Source organism: Carassius carassius, chromosome 9 (assembly GCF_963082965.1).
Source record: "Carassius carassius chromosome 9, fCarCar2.1, whole genome shotgun sequence".
Classification (NCBI taxonomy): Eukaryota; Metazoa; Chordata; class Actinopteri; order Cypriniformes; family Cyprinidae; genus Carassius; species Carassius carassius.
Genome location: NC_081763.1, coordinates 3,058,299 through 3,076,797, shown reverse-complemented (window position 1 = coordinate 3,076,797; position 18,499 = coordinate 3,058,299). Strand labels below are relative to the sequence as shown.

General features: G+C 39.0%; 1 protein-coding gene across 3 annotated transcripts; it reads left to right on the top strand.

Annotated features, from left to right (window-relative positions):
• Positions 1-1,025: 1,025 nt before the first annotated feature.
• On the top strand, positions 1,026-18,008 carry LOC132148763 (gastrula zinc finger protein XlCGF8.2DB-like). Of its 3 annotated transcripts, none has more exons than XM_059557460.1 (3): positions 1,026-1,061; positions 1,782-1,934; positions 16,366-18,008. In XM_059557460.1, exons 2-3 carry the CDS (start codon positions 1,850-1,852, stop codon positions 17,409-17,411), a joined length of 1,131 nt encoding a protein of 376 aa, XP_059413443.1. In that variant the 5' UTR covers positions 1,026-1,061; positions 1,782-1,849; the 3' UTR covers positions 17,412-18,008. The 3 variants fall into 3 exon arrangements, with proteins under 3 accessions (XP_059413443.1, XP_059413444.1, XP_059413441.1); XM_059557461.1 differs by lacking the exon at positions 1,026-1,061 and adding an exon at positions 1,248-1,426 and having other exon boundaries at positions 1,784-1,934; XM_059557458.1 differs by lacking the exon at positions 1,026-1,061 and having other exon boundaries at positions 1,506-1,934.
• The last annotated feature ends 491 nt before the right edge of the window (positions 18,009-18,499 follow it).

Genomic DNA, 18,499 nt, shown 5'->3' with positions numbered 1-18,499 from the left:
GCCTGAAACTGCAGGTCTAAATTCATAGGTGGACCTAAAAATTGCTCTGTATTCCACATCTCCAAAGCCGGATTCGTGCTCTGCATACTGAGAGTCTAAAAAGACTATCTCCCTTCGAAGTGGCCTCATAATCTATAATGTGTTAAGGTGTAACAAGATTTATTTCTAAAGTTCTTGGAAGAAGCATTGATGATAAGTTTAGTTTTAGAAACACAACAATTACGCTGTAATCAACATATCTATGAGACACTCAATATCTAGTAAGAAATAATTCCTTACACAGACAATGTAGTGGTCAGGGCCAAATGAAAATAAAATTCAATAAAATTGATTTCAGAAATTATGAATTTTTTTAAATAAGAATTTATGCCTTTTTATAGTTTTTACCTCCCACTCACTATATACACTCACCGGTAATGCTGTAACAATGTTTGGGGTTTCCTTCCAAGTAGGAACAACATAAAAGTTCTCTATGCATATATCTTTGCCCTATGGAAAAAGAAAGCAAGCAAAAATGTAGGTTAATTCAGACACATGTATACTCTTTGAGAGTTTACATTGTAATATTTTATATACATACAATATTCCGAGCCATTTCAATAATAAGCTGCATGCAGGCGTTTCCAATCTGCAATAAATAATTAAATTAGTCACTCATTAGTGAATGTTTAAATACAAATATAGCTTTCCAAATGCAGACTGCTTACGTGTGAATCCATATCCCTCAGCAAACCCAAGCTCCAAAACTTCTCTCTAATGAGACACAATTTCCCCTCCACAAATATTAAATAGACTGTTCATATGTTGGTGTATCGATGAGCTATAAAGCAGATTGATTAAAAAAAGAAATCATTGAATAAAATTGACGATACTCACCGTGTTTCGGTTCTTCACGTGTTTATCCATGTGTTTATCCGATCCAATTTGATAGGTGGCGCTGTCTCGAAAAACGAGGGGTCTGAGAATGCGGGACTCTGGGTGCGGGACTGTAGATGCAGCAGGCTCCGAGTCTACAGCTTCATACTCCGCTCCGGCGTCTGTTGTGATTCAGCTGAAGAAAGGTGTGTTTTAAGCGTTTAAAGTGCGGACTCTTTGGTGTGTTTTTAAAGTGATGTTAAATGCAGGGTTGCCAACTCTCACGCATCTGGCGTGACACTCACGCTTGGACTTCAGCGTGAGATTGATGCTGAAAACGTGAGTGTCACGCCAGATGCGTGAGAGTTGGCAACTATATAAATGGCTCAGTGATTATTGAAGGTAAGATTGTAATACCTAACTAACAGTAATGGACGCTATTTTGTTACAGCGCTTTGTTCACGAGAAACAGAAAAGAAGCGCCTTATTTCGCTCCAATATCGTGATTTTGTTGATCATGAACAAGAATCACTGGCGAGTAGTGATGGACAAACGGATCTTTTTAAAACGAGTCAGTTGAGTCGATATGATTGTGAAAATGATTCACTGATTTTAAGCGCTCGAATCTCCGCACTCTGACGACACTTCCGGTTCAAAATGCTACTAGAAAAACTAACAAATGACTACTTTTACAAACCATCTAGCGATGTTTTCATGAAAGAGTCATCTATTAAATAAATGATTAAATCAAAAAACATCACTTAGTGTTATTTATTTATATTTGCCTAGTCAGGTCAGGTAAGACCAGTTTATCACTCTTTGATTCTCTTATCAGATAACTGATTACTGAACCAGATGTAGTTTGATTTATTTTCTTTCTGTTAACTTTTTATCATCTTAAGCTTTTACAGAGCGTCCAAACACAGAGAAACTCTGAAGAAACTCTGAAAACTGCTGAAGCGACTGAGATCCTCGTGACACTAGTATTATAAAGATGGCTTTTATTAAAGTGGAGAGTGAAGACCTGAAGATTGAAGAAGTATTCAGTGTCAAACAAGAAGAAAGTGAGGAACAAACAGGTTGGTTTTCTTTCTCAAAGCTGAACTCATTTACAAAATACTCAGAAGATTTAAAGGTGCTGTATGTAAGATTTTGATTCTCCTGAAGCATAAAAATACCATGTTTGCAGATATTTAAGAAAAATAATAAAACTTTATTTTATAAAGTGCCTTTAAAAGTGAGTTTCAAACTTTGACTGCTCCGCCCTCACAAGAAAATGGGGCCAACCAAACCGCAGATCCAGTTAAAAAGCCCACTTATAATCAGCAACACTGGGGACTAAACCCGGCGATTCGGAAAAATCGAAGAAAATAAACTTTTTTAAAACTCTTAATCATGCGAAACTGATCTGGGATCCGCAATCCAAACCCAAGGGATTACTCGGCGGACATTTAAATATACGTAGCATTGTCTCTAAAAGCATTCAGCTAGAACACTTACTGTCTCACTCTAACTTGGACTTTCTTGGTCTCTCCGAAACATGGCTTAACAAGCACTCACCTGAGGCTGCCTTTGACATTTCTGGGTATAATGTGTTTAGGAGGGATAGAAATAAGGGCAGGGGGGGCGGGTTGCTAGTATATGTTAAAAACACAATAACATGTAACCTCATTGAATGGTCACAGGAAATAGACATGGAGTATATTGGATTGAATATGTCACTATCAACTCAAATGTCTTTCATTGTCATTTGCCTATATCGACCACCATCAACCAATAACATATTTTATGAGCATCTCCATAATATTCTTAAGCAATGTGATGGTAAAAAGGAGTTAATACTAATGGGTGACTTTAATATAAATTGGGAGAAAAAAACGGAGAGAAAAAAACTTAAAGAGATAACAAATAAATTCAATCTTTCCCAACTAATACAAGGTCCAACAAGAATAACCAACTACTCTCAGACTCTAATTGATCTGATATTTACGAATAGACCTGAGAGAGTAACTACATCACATAATCTGCTGACTGGTCTGTCCGATCATAATATCACACTGCTGGTAAGGAAACTAACTAGAAAAAAATCTGTAAATTCGACCTCAAGAAATCGATTCTATGAGAAAATTCCTAAAAATGAAACAAGTAATTTAGAAAAAGCTATAAACCAAATTGACTGGTCTGACCTCCTAACAAGCCGAGACACTGAGATTAGCTGCAGTACTTTTATTTCTACTATTACTGAGATAAGAGCAGCTTTCACAAGAAAGGGGAAATGTAAACATGGACAAAAGACCACCTTACCATGGCTAAATGACATTCTTTGGCAACAAACGAAAGAAAGAGATTTTGCTTTAAAGAGGGCTCTAAAATCAGGGCATAGTAGCGACCGGCTCACCTTCACAACTCTCCGAAATAAGGAATTTAAGAAAGTCTAAGGCAGAGTTTTTTATTAGAATAATTAATGAAGCTCAAGGAAATGGGAAACTTATTTGGAGAAATCTTAATAAATTAACTGGTCGGAATAAAGAACAAAGGATAACTTTACCTGAACTCAAAGTGAATGGAATCCTGACACAAGATAATGATATGATAGCAAGAATATTTAATTATTTCTTTATAAATTCAGTCAGGGAGCTGGCTCAAGGTATCCCAACTGAAACTATAACATCTATTCCTATTGATAAAGCTAAACCTATTTTTAAAATAAAGGAAATATCAGAATCAGAAGTTATAAAAATCATAACCTCGCTAAAAAATTCAAAAGCAAGGGATTCACATGGTTTGGATACCTCATTTTTAAAATTACACAGGGACGCACTTGCTCGCCCTATTGCACATCTGATCAACCTGTCAGTTAGGCAAAGTACTTTTCCAAGCTCCTGGAAAAAAGCAGTAGTATCCCTGATCTATAAGTCTGGTGATAAAACAATGGTATCAAATTATAGACCCATTAGTATTTCATCAGTGATATCCAAGGTGACCGAAAAATGGGTAGCAGAACAGCTGAAAAAACATCTAAACTTGGGCTACACCCCTTTGCATCCAATGCAATTTGGATTTCGCACAAACCATTCTACAGAGACAGCTAACTGTTTCCTCCTTGAAAATATTAAGTTATAATTAGATGAGGGTGGTATAGCAGGTGCAGTGTTTCTGGACCTCAAAAAGGCTTTTGACACTGTGAATCACCGGACACTATTATCAAAATTATCTTTTTTTAATTTCTCAGATGAGGCCATGAAATGGATGGAGTCATATTTAACTAACAGGAAACAGAGTATACATATTGGTAATTCTTACTCTTCATATCTTGATTGTAATATTGGTGTACCCCAGGGGTCAGTATTGGGCCCTATCTTGTTTAGCCTGTACATTAATGATTTGCCTTCAATCTGTTAATGTGCATATGTATGCAGATGATACAGTTCTTTATTTGCCAAAAACAAACAACAGGCTGCAACTAAATTAACCCAAGCACTAGTGCATGTTTCCGAATGGCTAGAAATGTCAGATCTGCATATTAACATTAACAAAACAGTCTGTGTGTTCTTTTCTAAGAGGTCTGATGTTTTTATTGAGGGAGAAAAACTCATGGTTGTGTCTGAGTTTAAATACCTTGGTATTATTTTAGATTCTAATTTAACTTTTAAAAAGCATGTTAAAAAGGTGGCTAATACCATTAGATATAATCTGGCTAACTTCAGACACACAAGGCCTTATTTAACAACAGAGGCAGCCAAACTTTTTATGTATGCCATGATTTTTTCTCACATCATATTGTTTTACAAACTGATCCCAAGCAAATGTGACAACTCTTAAACCAATAGAAACCCTTTATAAGCAAACCTTAAAAATATTAGATCAAAAACCTATTAGCTATCACCACTGCAATATTATTACTAAATATAATTTAATTTTGATAGTTTTTTACATTATCTAGATGCCTGCCTTTTTTTAAAATTTTACATGAACTTGCACCTCCACCACTGGGTGAATTTATACAACAGAAGAACCGTAGTGGCAGGGCAACAAGGGCAGTTACCAGGGGAGACTGTGTTGTACCGTATAGACGTAGTAAGTTTGGCCAAACAGTCTTCTCAGTACGGGCCTCAAATTATTGGAACTGCCTCCCTATGGAACTCAGAGAGAGCACCAGCTATTTATCATTTAAATGTACACTTAAGAAATGGATTAAAAACACTCAAAACTGCAATCATTAATAGTTGGTTTATATTATCTTAGGTACTGCCCTTTTTTTATTGTATTTATTATTATGTATCTATTTTGTTAAATTGTTTTCTGTTTTACACGTATTTATTTATTTATTTATTTATTTTTTGTATTATGATGCTGTGTCTACCTGCCTAGGGACTACAGATGAAAATTAGCTCTCTAGCTAACTCTGGCGCATTTACATTTTGAGTGTAAAAAAAAAAAAAAGTTAATTAATGTGCATTGTCCCTTTTAAATAAACAATGAACAATAAAAGCAGCTTCTCAAAGTGCTGAACACAATATAATCAATACAATTAAAAGCAATACAAAATCAACATGCAAATGCAAGTTTTAAAAAAAGTCATAAGTTGAACCTTACAAACATCATAATTCTGAGCATCTCTAAGTTCAAGAGGCAGAGAACTCCAAAGGACAGGAGCATAGAAAGAGCAAGCCTTCTCACCCATAGATCTTAGACGTGTTTGACTGAGAGGAACGCAATCTATGACTAGGAGTGTATGGATGTAACACTTCTGTAAGGTAATGTGCTGCCAGACCATGTAGTGCTTTAAAAGTAAGCATCATAATTGTGCAATCCACTCTAAACCTGACCGGGAGCCAGTGCAGAGAATCTATTACTGGAGTAATATGACTGCCAATCCTAGTCCCAGTTAAATCCTGGTGGCTGAATTTTGTAGATGGACAGATGACAAATAAAGGTGAAACAGTATTTTTTAAAACACAGTTCTAAATTGCTTGAGAATTGCATTAATTGGTAAAGTTCAAATACTGTTGTTTTTGAAACTGTTGGAGGTGAGCAGTTTTTTCTCATTATGTAATTTTCTAAAGGGGGGGTGAAATGTTCATTTTCACTCAATCTCCTGTTAATCTTGAGTACCTATAGAGTAGTACTGCGTCCTTCATATCTCCAAAAAGTCTTTAGTTTTATTATATTTATAAGAGAAAGATAGTCTGTACCGATTTTTCCGGAAAAACACGAGCGTCTGGAGGCGTGACGTGTGGGCGGAGCTAAAGAATCACGAGCTCGCGTAGGCTTTTGCGTTGAGAGCGTCTGGAAGCTGTGACATTACCGTGAGGAAAAAAACATCATCCAAAACAAACCATGGCTAACAGTCAGATTCAGCCGTACATTTATGATCCAGAATCAGATCACGAGGCTGAAACTGAACAAGAGCAGCAGCAGCAACGACTACAGCAGGACGTCTCTATGTGCTATGTATTGAAACTATATATTTGCTTAGCGGTTTTGGAAAATGACTAAGTTCCACTTTGTCGTCTTTTTTTTTTTTTTTTTTCTTTAAAGGTGTACATGTGGGAAGTGAAGTTTGATGCCAACTGAGACGGAAAACGTTTGCTGCCAAAAAATAGAACCGGTTAGAAAAACGTGAGATGGGCAGTGAAAAGGAAATTCCGCACCATCTAACGTCACACAGACCCATACTCGAAAAAACTTTCCGAAACTTGTGACAAACCGGAACGAGTATTTTTGGAACAAAAATACTCCTTCAAACGTACAACTTAATTTTTTAAACTTTGTCCATGTTAAGCATGGGAATCCAACTCTTTAACAGTGTAAAAAAACTCAGTATGCATGAAATAGCATTTCACCCCCCCTTTAAGCTTTTCTCACAGCTCCAGGCAAAATATGTCCTGCGGTGTGACATGACATTACTATAAAATGCAAATATTGAAATAATATTAATTTCAACTACCAATCAGATATGTTTTAAGTTTTGACAAATATTCTTAAAGAATGATCATTAAAATTATGCATATTTTTTTTAACAGCTGTGTGTCAATTATATTCTTTGCTTGTGCAATCTTTTACCACTCACTCCAGTGGAAATATTGTGTAAAATGAGAAAAAATATTTGAAAATGTTTATTTTTTTATATATAGTTATATTATGCGATGTTTCAAATGCATATAATTATTTAAGCTAGTTAACATAGTAAAAGTCGTTTAATTGTGTTTGAAGTGATGTCACACCACAGGATGAAATGAGACACTGTATGAACATTTATGGTGAAATTATTTGAATACCTTTGTAACAAATTAATTTGCATCTCTATTTGAACATTGATGAAAATGCAACATATCAGTACAATCTTATTACTTAGTGTATACTAAAAACATAGTGAACAAGACCTACTGAATAATTAACATTTTATAGGCGTCAAATTAGACCCAGACATAAAGACCATTCATTTCTATTTTTAACTTAAGAGACTAAACAAATACCTTGTTTCTCAGGAGAAAGTCCTTAAAATCATGCTTAAATAATTAAAAGCATGTTAAAATCAGCAATTCAGCTCTTTGAAGAAAGACTCCAGTGAACGAGAATTTGACATTCTGGAGTCGTCACTAACAAAAGAGCCAATATTAAAAAAAAGATGTAGAAATTATTTCATAGGAGAAATGGTAAACTTATGGGTTGAACATGAGCCAGTCCATGTTCGTTAACTTCGCAACTCGACCATGGGGCTCAGGCTCTGAAATCTTACCAATTATGTCCCTCCGCTAGAAGTAAATGGTATCATCTTTGTCAGGCCACTGGAAGGCATTCTTGTTTCCATGTTGAACCATACAGTTTCCTCTCCCTGAATATTCAACACTTGGCCCACATATCGCTTCTCATCATATTTTACTATGTTGAAACTTTCCCACTTCAAACACTTGTTCTTGGTTACTTTTGACATCTTCATCCAAGAAGGACGGGGTAGGGATGGGGTAATCTCTTGAGCTGGACTGTCACCAGCCATTGTGACTTTTGTAGCCTTGAAGCAGCCACACACTTTTGTGTGGAGCAACTTACTGCCCTATGAAACACCTCCCCTGGTGTTGTAGAGAAAAGTCACTGTAACCCAGTCACTGTAATTCCATGTGATACTGGAACCCCCAGGTAAATGGCAGTGTACTCATTAGGAAACAGTTTGCCTTGTTGAGATACTGTGTCACAGGACCAGCACTGATGAGGTGGAGTGACTCAAACTGTGTGTCATGCTGCATTGCGAGGTCTTCAATGACTGGCTGTAAGTGAGCCCATACAGCACACTCATCATACCTCAGAGATTTTGAGATGGTTGCAAAGCTCTGAATGGCTGTTTTGGTGTAGGCAACCACTGTATATATGGTTACCTGGTTTCTATTTCCACCAAAGTGGAAAGATTGAATTTCTATGTTCAGTTTGCATCCATAATTTTCAGAGAAATCAACATGCAAAACACCAAATCATTTTCTTGCAATTTCTCCTTTAACTCCCTAATTTTGGCTGATTGGTGCATCCAGTTGAATTTATGGGTTGCAATTGCCTCCTGGTCACGCTGGAAGGTCTCTGCCAGCTTTCCCAGTGTTCCCTCAACCCCTTTTTTCACCTAGGTTGTGTGTGTTGAGACGCACCTTATCAAAACCGCAGTTGGTGCACTTCTTGTACATACGGTTTTGTTCTTCTGTGTTACAAATAATAGAGAAAAGAAGATTAGACAGGCTTTTGGTTGAAATCATGCCAAAGAGTCAGTCAGTAGGCGCATGTTTTCATGCTGCTAGAATGCACTGGTATTTCTATCTGTTGGCCTGGTCTCTGTTATGTGCTTGATCCTGTAGCGAGCAAACTGCCGGTCCAACATTTGCATTGTGAAGATAGATTCTTGGTTGTATTCAGAGTGTAGCTAACTCATGCTTTTGGTCAAAACCCGCCGGTGCATTTTGTTGTTTTTCCAGCCCACAGTATCCCTTTTCCCCGCTAAGAGCCGGCTGTTTTCATCCCTGGAAAGAAAGTTGGTGACTTGCTGTTTGTTTTTTTGTGTCGCAGCTCTTTTCGTCGAAGATCTGAGGGTAGGTTGACATGCTTTGTTAGCTTTATTCCAGTGATGCTTTTAAACTCTCATTTTACTATTGGCTTTTTTCATGCCATCGAGCATTGCTTTTAGCTCCTTGTTTTCGCTTTCCAGGCTCTTAGTTTTTGCTGTCAACTTGGGTGGACAAACCCTTTCAGGGGAACTTGGAATTGGGGAAATAGAACCATGAGCTGGGTGAGGAAGATTAACTGGACTAAAGGACACATCAAGTGCTCCGGGTGATGGGGGAGTAATATCCAAAATGGCTGCCAGATCCTCCTCCTTCCTGTTCCTTACCTTTGTCTTCCATTTCTCACAAAGCCTTTCTCGCTTATGTTTTATGTTTTGTCTGGTTATGTGGTTGAATTTCTCATTTAGCTTTCTTTTCTTGATATCTGTTGATGGAACAGAGACCATTGTTACATGTTTTCTATACAAGTGTATGTCTTAGAGAATGTTTCACCAACTCAATTTCCCTTTTATATTCCCTATATATATCCCTATTATTTACTTTCTCCTCCTCTCCCTAAGGATCTCCTCATGCCTGGCTTCATCCTGCGCTAATCTTTCCCGGTACCTCCTTGTCCTTTCTTTGCTCATGCCTAAAAACTGACAAAAATCACTTTAAAACAATGATCAGTGATTGTTAACATACAACAAACAAATGAAGACATATATATTTTTAATATTTAAATTTTATGTATAATATAGATTATGTATAATATAGGTATATTTTGTGTATAATATTTGTTTAACATATATAAATATATAGAGGGAGAGAGAGCGAGAGACATTTTTATATTGGTTTAATATTGCAAACATAACAGACGAGAATATTGCTAGACATCTGACTTAATTATGTCACACCACAGAACTCTTTCACCTTTGCAACCATTTTGAGTCATTGCTATACAAGACTGACCTTGGGCCTTACAGTAACTGAATAAGTTCATTGTTTTAAACCTGAATATGATTCTTTTATGTATGTATGTATGTATATATATATATATATATATATATATATATATATATATATATTCACCAACTCAATTTCCCTTTTATATTCCCTATATATATCCCTATTATTTACTTTCTCCTCCTCTCCCTAAGGATCTCCTCATGCCTGGCTTCATCCTGCGCTAATCTTTCCCGGTACCTCCTTGTCCTTTCTTTGCTCATGCCTAAAAACTGACAAAAATCACTTTAAAACAATGATCAGTGATTGTTAACATACAACAAACAAATGAAGACATATATATTTTTAATATTTAAATTTTATGTATAATATAGATTATGTATAATATAGGTATATTTTGTGTATAATATTTGTTTAACATATATAAATATATAGAGGGAGAGAGAGCGAGAGACATTTTTATATTTTTATATATATATATAATATATATATATATATATATATATATATATATATATATAACCTGTCTGACAATTGTAAGTCTTCTAATCGCTGTGCCAAGAGAAATCTGATTCACCCACCAAATCGTGCAGAAGTTGTTGAATAATTTTGTTCCGTTGCTTTTATGGACTCTCTATGGGCTTCTCCCTTGACTTTATGCCTCCATAAAGTCAAGGGAGATGCCCCGTCGCTCACTCCAGTCTTCATCTGCGAGATTCTGCTCTTCTGCACCTCGCCAGGCTCTAAGACCACTCTGAACCGGATGCTTGTTTCGGCCAAAACCAGCAGTGGTAAGGGCCTGGGAGGAAACGTTGAAGAGCCCGCACCGCGAGAGAGCCAGCGCTCTATCCTTGGCCACCGAGCAGTCTCCCTGACGGACCGATAAAGTGGAAGAGAGAGCATGCGGGAGACCCCCCCCCCCCCCCCCCAAGCGCCATGTTCAAATGCATCATGTCCCCCATGTTCCTATGGGCAACGATTGCTATGTGTGTTTAAATGCTGTTTGTGTGAGTTCCACAATCGAAGCAACGTATACAATCAACAAAAGAGCTTTTTCTTTCTCTTGCACCCAACACTGTGTCACTCGCCCGGTCTCAGAGCGGCGCACAGATAATCTCTCCAGTTCAAATGCAGAGCTCCACGCTTCAATGGTGTGGTCCCGTCACTGACTTTGCCCCAAAACATGGTAGAGTGAAATATTCCCTCAGATCGAGCGGAATGCGCATGTTGAATTATCTGGACGATTGGCTAATTTTAGCCCGCTCAAGAGATGTGCTAATCAGTCACGTGGAAACAATGCTTCACCATTTGGATACGCTGGAACTGCATGTGAATATGCAGAAGAGTGTGTTTTTAAAGAGTTGGGACTATAGCATATCTGAGAATATTTTAGGACTTGATGGTGATGCGAGCCCATCTCTCTCTAGAGCGTATAGAGGCAATTTCATCGACTCTGCGCTATTTCAGACCGGGCAGGTCGTTTTCACGGAGGGAATTTCAGAGGCTTCTGAGACTGATGGCGGCAGCTTATTCAGTGTGCCATCTGGGTCTGCTGCATATGTGGCCTCTACGTTTTGGCTGTAACTCGAGTTTTGCCGAGTGCGTGGTCTTTGGTCCACATGTGCATTACGGTCATTCACAGTTGCGTCAGCACTTTGAGACCATGGAACAGCCCGGATATGTTCTTTTCTCAACAAACACGTCAACTTCAAGCTGGAGAGCAGTGCGCCTGGGTGTACCTGCCTAAGGCCTGTGGTCGGAGTCACAGAGAAGGCAGCAACATGTACTGATTCAAACCGACAACACGTCTGTGGTCTCGTACATAAATCGCCATGGCGGTTTGTGCTCCAGAGCTCTAATCAAACAGGCAGCGAGTCTCCTGTTGTGGGTGGACCGACACTTTCTCTCCATAAGAGCGGCGCACATCCCTGGTATTCTGAACCGTGGAGTGAGCATGCTCCCCAAACTGGCCAAATCAGCCCTGGTTCGCGGACCTGAGAGAGTTAGTGGTGGCTCCCCCATGGCAAATCCCCCTCAGGAAGGACCTGCTGTCTCAAGCGAACAGAACGATATAGTACTCAAGCCCTGAGCTATGGCACCTTTATGTGTGGCCGCTGTGGGGACCCTAATGAGTGGGACGCTCTGCACTCACGAGTGCTGAGCACACTTACGGAGGCGCTGCTGAAGTGGGGAGTTATCATATAATGGTGCGAGGACATTCATATCGACCCGGAGACCATTCTACAGCACAGTATGGATTGCGGGAATTTGCCATACATGCTGAAGGTGTATTTGACCACTATTGCCTTTTTGTTCCCCCGGTTGATGGGCAAAAGATCCGTAAGAACGCTCTTGTAATCAGTTTTCTCAGTGGAGCAAAAAGATTCTGTCCTTCACTGCCACCCTCTGTGCCGCCGTGGGATCTAGCGCTAGTTTTTAGGGCTCTATCTCTAGCAACGTTTGAGCCCTTTGCTTTGATAGTGGTTAAGGAGCTTCCCTGAAGACTGCCTTGCTTCTTGCTCTCACCTCGGCGAAGCGCATTGGAGACTTGTTGGAGTTTTTGGTGAATGATATTGCATCTGTTTCGAACCTGGCGACTAATGTCACTCTCCAGCCGAGACCGGGTTACGTTCCGAAGTCACTCAAAACACCGTTTTGGAATACATGTTGTTTCTCTGCCCACCTTATCTGCTGAGCCGTCAGCCCTACATGATTCTGATGCTCAGGGTGCCAGGGCCCTGTTAAGGTTTTACGGATGTTTATGCATCGCTAGGCCACCTTTCGTCAGTCGGACCAGCTGTTCATGTGCTTAGTGGATGTAATAAGGGACGTGCTTTTTCAAAACAGAGACTTTCTCACTAAATTGTGGCCACTATCGAATGCTAGCGAATGCCAGTGGAAGGATTGTCCCCTCAACATCAGAGCTCATTCTGCGAGGGCAATATAAATTCTTCCTCATGGGCCTGATCTAGAGGTATGTTTAGCCAGTATTTATGTTTTGCTGCTAGCTGGTCTTCTCAGAACATATTTACCAGGTTTTACAAGTTGGATGTACCCTCTGTAGCGTCAGATGTACTTTCGGTGAGTTAAGTTTTATTCATGTGTTGTGAACTGTTAACCAGCTATACAGTAGTTACCATGGCTGTTAACTCTGTGTTATGGTTTGTAAGGTTTATGCAGTTGTCACCGCAAACACCGTCGACTCTGTTTTACTCTAAGGCTGGAGTGCTTGTTGCGTTGTGTCTGCCCTGTTTAGTGCAGCCTTATGTTATTGCTTGAAGATATGCAAATTTTGTTAGGGTCGGAGCAGATGTCTCATTGGTCTAGTTCCGCCTATCAGATGCGAGCACTCTTAGTGACACGGCCATTGGCCAGAACAGTCTTGCTTATGTGAGGGGTGATCGACCCCCGTTCAGGGCTTATCTTGAACTGCTCTCATGGCAGGATTGAATATAGTTCCCATATACGTCATAGCTGATGTAATGTCGAGTTACTGCCTCGAGAAGGGAACGTCTCCGGGTTACTATTGTAACCTCTGTTCAAGACATTGTTAGCCGCAGTGGTCGCTGTTTGATCACTTGTGCTAACGTTCAGTTGTGATTCTGATGTAATTTTTGCACCCATGCAAATTTTTACTGCCTACTGACCTGTCAGTATTTGCATGTTTCACGTCAATTGGCCAACTGTCCCCAGCTGGTGTTAGCCCATAAGATTTCATCGAAAGTGGAGAAGGGAGGAGTTCGCATATACATCATAGCTGACATAGTGTCTCGTTTCCACCTCTCAGCAATCTCAAAAAGTGGTCTAAAGGTGACAAATAAATGTTCAAAAAGAAAGGACCCATGAGGGACGCCAGTTGAGACCAAGCTAATCTCAGATCTATAACCACCCATAGAAACAAACTGGAAGCAGTACGGAAAATAAGACCTCAACCACCTTAATGCAATCCCAGACACACCAAACACTCTTTCAAGACGAGTAATAGTAATAGACTGTGATCCACAGTATCAAACATGGCTCTTAGATCAAGAAGAATAAGAATAGATGTTGCACCAGAGTCAGAAGCCATCAACAAATCATTGGTGACTTTGACCAAGGCCGTCTCATTACTGTGAAATGTACGAAAACCTGACTGTAGAGGTTCAAAAAGATTATTAACCGTGAGATGGTTAGACAAATGAGAAGCAAAAATACACTCAAGTAATTTTGCCAGAAATGCGAAATTTGAAATTGGACGAAAGTTATTGAAGTCATCCAGTGCCACATTTTCTTTTTTTGGTACAGGGGTTACAGCAGAAATCTTTAATGCTGCAGATCCTAATTAGTCCTCTGTGATCACCCAGAAGATCCTTCCAAGCTAAATGTTATACATTCAAGCAAGTGGGATGCCATTTATGCTCCATTTTATGACAGACAGCCTTCTTAATGCACAGGTTTTCATTATACCATGGGGCATAACGAGCAAACGTAACCTTGCATGTCCTCAGAGGAGCAATGGTGTCTAAGTTCGCAGTAAGAGTATTATTCAACTATGAAAGTTTCTCATCCAATGATAAATTTAATGCAAATCTAAGATGGCAACAGCAGAATTCGAAAAAGCTGTTTGATCAATAGATTTACACTTCCGGAATTTTACAGATTGAGTGGTACACACACTTGGTTGATTTAATTCCAAAACAAAAGAGACAGCTGAGTGGTCCAATAGACCAATATCAACAGATGATAGTTGAGATACAAATGTACCATTTGTAAGCACAAGATCCAGTGTATGTCCTTTGGAATGTGTTGGACAAAAATTCAACTCTGTGGAACTTCAGAATCAGCATTATCAAAAAGTCATTGGTCCAATAGTCCTAGGAGCATCTCTAGAGGAAGACATTTTTTGCACGCTACACCAAACACAAATAAACACTCATGTATGTAGACTCAAAGATGCACTAGTCCTCAACCAATGCTAGAGAAAAACAATAAACTTGATTTTTGAGGAGGAAAATGTTTGTTTTAGAGATGTTAATTTTAAACGGTTATGGATTTTTACCGATTAATTCAACCAGTTAAATGGTTTAAAAAGTCACTTATTTACTTTCAGTCATTTATAGGGATGTAACGATTAACCGTGAGCCAGTTAAAAATTGATTCAAATATATGTGATTTATTCAAATCGGTTGAGATGCTAAACAAATCATGATTCATTTAGGTGTAGAAGTTTATATGAATGCCAGTCTGAGGGGAACTTACTCTTTTTTAGAAAAATAGATATTAAAAGTTCATAAGTGCAGCGCTGCTTTGTTTATAGTAGAAACCAAGGGAACGCTTTAAGCTCCACCTGCTGGTAGAGAATGAATCTCCGTCTCATTCAACTCTTCCACGGTTTCATGCTGATATTATGTTAGTTTCACAAAACTGAATTCAAAGCATCCTGTTTTTGATTCAATATTTCTAAATTATACCATCTCATTTAAATTAAAAACTGCAGTATCTTTGTTTGGATCATGATTAAAATTCAGTGGTTGTCTCTTGTTTTAAATGGAAAGAGCTGGTGATCGACGAAGATGTATTGGCCAGCCGATGTTTTGGGATGCTTTTTGCGGTTTTTACGTGTATCTGAACTGGTGAGTACACGGCTGCTGTGTTCACAGATAGTTTTTTCACGCAATTATTTACAGACAGGCGTCCACAGGCAGCTCTGTGTTACTGGAGACGCTGCAGTTCATGTGCAGCCCATGCACTGCCCCTCCCCACTAGCAGAGTGCTGGAAGCCTGCTCTGGGAAGGTTTAAACTTTCAAAGCATCTTTTAACTTTTTGACTTGGCTGAAATATTGCCATACACTTTGCCAAACAACCGACCTTTCCATGACAGCATCAAAAGCTTGGCCGAACACCTGTATACTCTTTCCGCTGCAAATTGATAGGGCAACTGGACAGACTCCCCAACCACATGCAGCCAGGAACAACTTCAGTAGACCTGCCAGAGTTTAATTTTCTAATGAAAGATTATACTTTTTCACATGATATTTTTACATTTAATTACATCTTAGCAGATTTTTTTTCTCCTATATGAAATATGATTCATACCTACCTGCTAATTGCACTCACAATTGCATAAAATAGCCTTATCAAGTTTGGTTGAGTAAGGGCAAAATACACAAGATGTAGTCCCTTAAATGATTTGTAAATTTACAGTTATGCATTTTAACAGAATCTTTTATCCAAAGCGACTTACAGTGCATTCAAGCTAACACTTTTCTATATAAGTATGTGTGTTCCCTGGGAATTGAACCCACAACCTTTTGTGCTGCTAATGCAGTGCTATACCGCTGAGCCACAGGAGCACTATGGACTGTAGAGTTCTTTTACTCTGTAAACTACTTTTGCAGCAGAAATAAACTGCCCTGAAAAAATCAGCCTATAAGCATGGGCCTGACTACTTGATCTAACATCACTAGAAGATAAATCTAGCCATGAGTAGATACCAAAAGAAGGTCATGTGTTCAATTTATTCTTCTTGTTTCACCTTAGGTCTGATGACACTGAAAGAGGAGAGTGAAGCTCTGAATGAAACGGATGAGAAATATAAGCTTGAGAAACATCACGAGTTCATAACTGAAGAAAAACCATTTACTTGCTCACAGGCTGAAAAGACGACTTCAAGAAATAGAGCTCAAAAGACAAGAACCTGCGAAAATAAGCATTTGACCTGTCAACAGTGTGAGAAAAGTTTTAACCGAAAAGAAAGCCTAAACAAGCACATGAAATCTCACAATGGAGAGAAGCCCTACACATGCCAACAGTGTGGAAACCATTTCAGTCTACGTGGAAACCTTAAAATCCACATGAGAGTTCACACTGGAGAAAGCCCTTTCACCTGTCAACAGTGTGGAAAGAGTTTCACTCAAAATGCAAGCCTTAAAAGGCACATGACAATTCACACTGGAGAGAAACCTTACACCTGCCAACAGTGTGGAAGCAGTTTCAATCTATATGGAAACCTAAAAACTCACATGAGAATTCACACTGGAGAGAAACCTTACACCTGCCAACAGTGTGGAGACAGTTTCCAACTACATGGAAAGCTGAAAATTCACATGAGAACTCATACTGGAGAAAACCCTTTCACCTGCCAACAGTGTGGAAAGAGTTTCACTAAAAAATCAACCCTTATCACACACATGAGACTTCACACCAAAGAGAAGCCTTACACATGCCAACAGTGTGGATATGGTTTTATTCAAAAAACACACCTTATGAGGCACATGAGACGTCATACCGGAGAGAAGCCTTATACCTGCGAACAGTGTGGAAAAGGTTTTTCTCAAAAAGCAACCCTTAACAGGCACACGATAGTTCATACCGGAGAGAAGCCTTATACCTGCCAACAGTGTGGAAAAGGTTTTGCTGAAAAAAGATCCCTTATGAAGCACATGAGAGTTCACACCGGAGAGAAGCCTTATACCTGCCAACAGTGTGGAAAAGGTTTTGCTGACAAAGCAACTCTTATCAGTCACGAGAATTTACACTGGACAGACAGAGTTTCAATTACCTTTATAACGTTTACGTTCATATGAGAAATCAAAGGCTGCATCTACACTTGTCATTAACATGTGACCTGTATCTGGATGATGTCCACACACTGAAAAGACAAGTGTAAACATGCTTCTGATTGGAATGTTATCTGATCAGTGCGTCCTGGTCCAGAGGTAATCAAAGACTCATTGTGATCAGATCTCAGTGTAATTTAAACACAATCCACCCATTGATTCTGCATTTGCCGGTCAATGTAACACAAACCCCCCCCCCCCCCCCCCCTCTCTCTCTCCCGAACTGTCAGAAGAAAGATGGAGGATACCAGGCCGTGGAGTGCTAGTGAGACTCCTACACTTAACACTGCATCTACACTGGACTGATTCTCTTTTTGAAACAAAATAACTGTGTAGCAGCTGTTCATTTAGTGACTCCTAGTGAGCGCAAACATGCTCATCATAACGACGCAAACATTCTCCTAGATTTCACACTTTGCATTCAGTTAACAGATCCATACGAACCATGCATGAAATAAGTTTATAAAGTCAAATGGTATCTTTATGTGCTTTACAGATGAACTTGACTTTCCAAAATGTTCAAGAATAGATTATCTTTGACTCGGTAATGCAAGTTCATGATCTGATCCGTGAACAGAAGATTCTTGAGTCAATTTTATTAAATAATCATTTCTTTTATTTAACGAAACCACTGTGGGAACCAATGTTTTACAAACCGATAGATCTGAGGTGTAGCCGGATGTCCTGGGGCTACTGTGTTTTTCAGTCGGGTCCCAAAATGTATCACTGCTCTGCATGATGGGCTGTCTTGAAGAGTTATGCTAAACTCCTAACTTTATTCGCGTTGTTCACTCGCTAGAAGAGGTGAAACGTATTGTAGTTGATTGTTTGCACTTGTTTCTAAATTTTGCTGATTCTGAGCTTGCGCGCATTCATTCAAAGCAAGCGCTGACAGCATTTCAGACAATGCGCTTAAACAGAACTGATTCGTCTTTCGCTTATCCTTGCTTCTGAATGAATACACACACACTTGATGATTTCAAAAAATAATTGTCTCTGCAAGTATTCTCGTAAACACAGTCTGTTATGTCTTAAGTGAACGTGTACAGTGGAGA

What these genes read in the sequence shown, in the direction of transcription:
- LOC132148763 (XM_059557460.1), top strand. Translation starts at nt 1,850, where the DNA reads ATGGCTTTTATTAAAGTGGAGAGTGAAGACCTGAAGATTGAAGAAGTA. An exon ending in AGAAAGTGAGGAACAAACAG is followed by an intron (nt 1,935 to 16,365) that starts GTTGGTTTTCTT and finishes GTTTCACCTTAG; the next exon opens with GTCTGATGACACTGAAAGAG.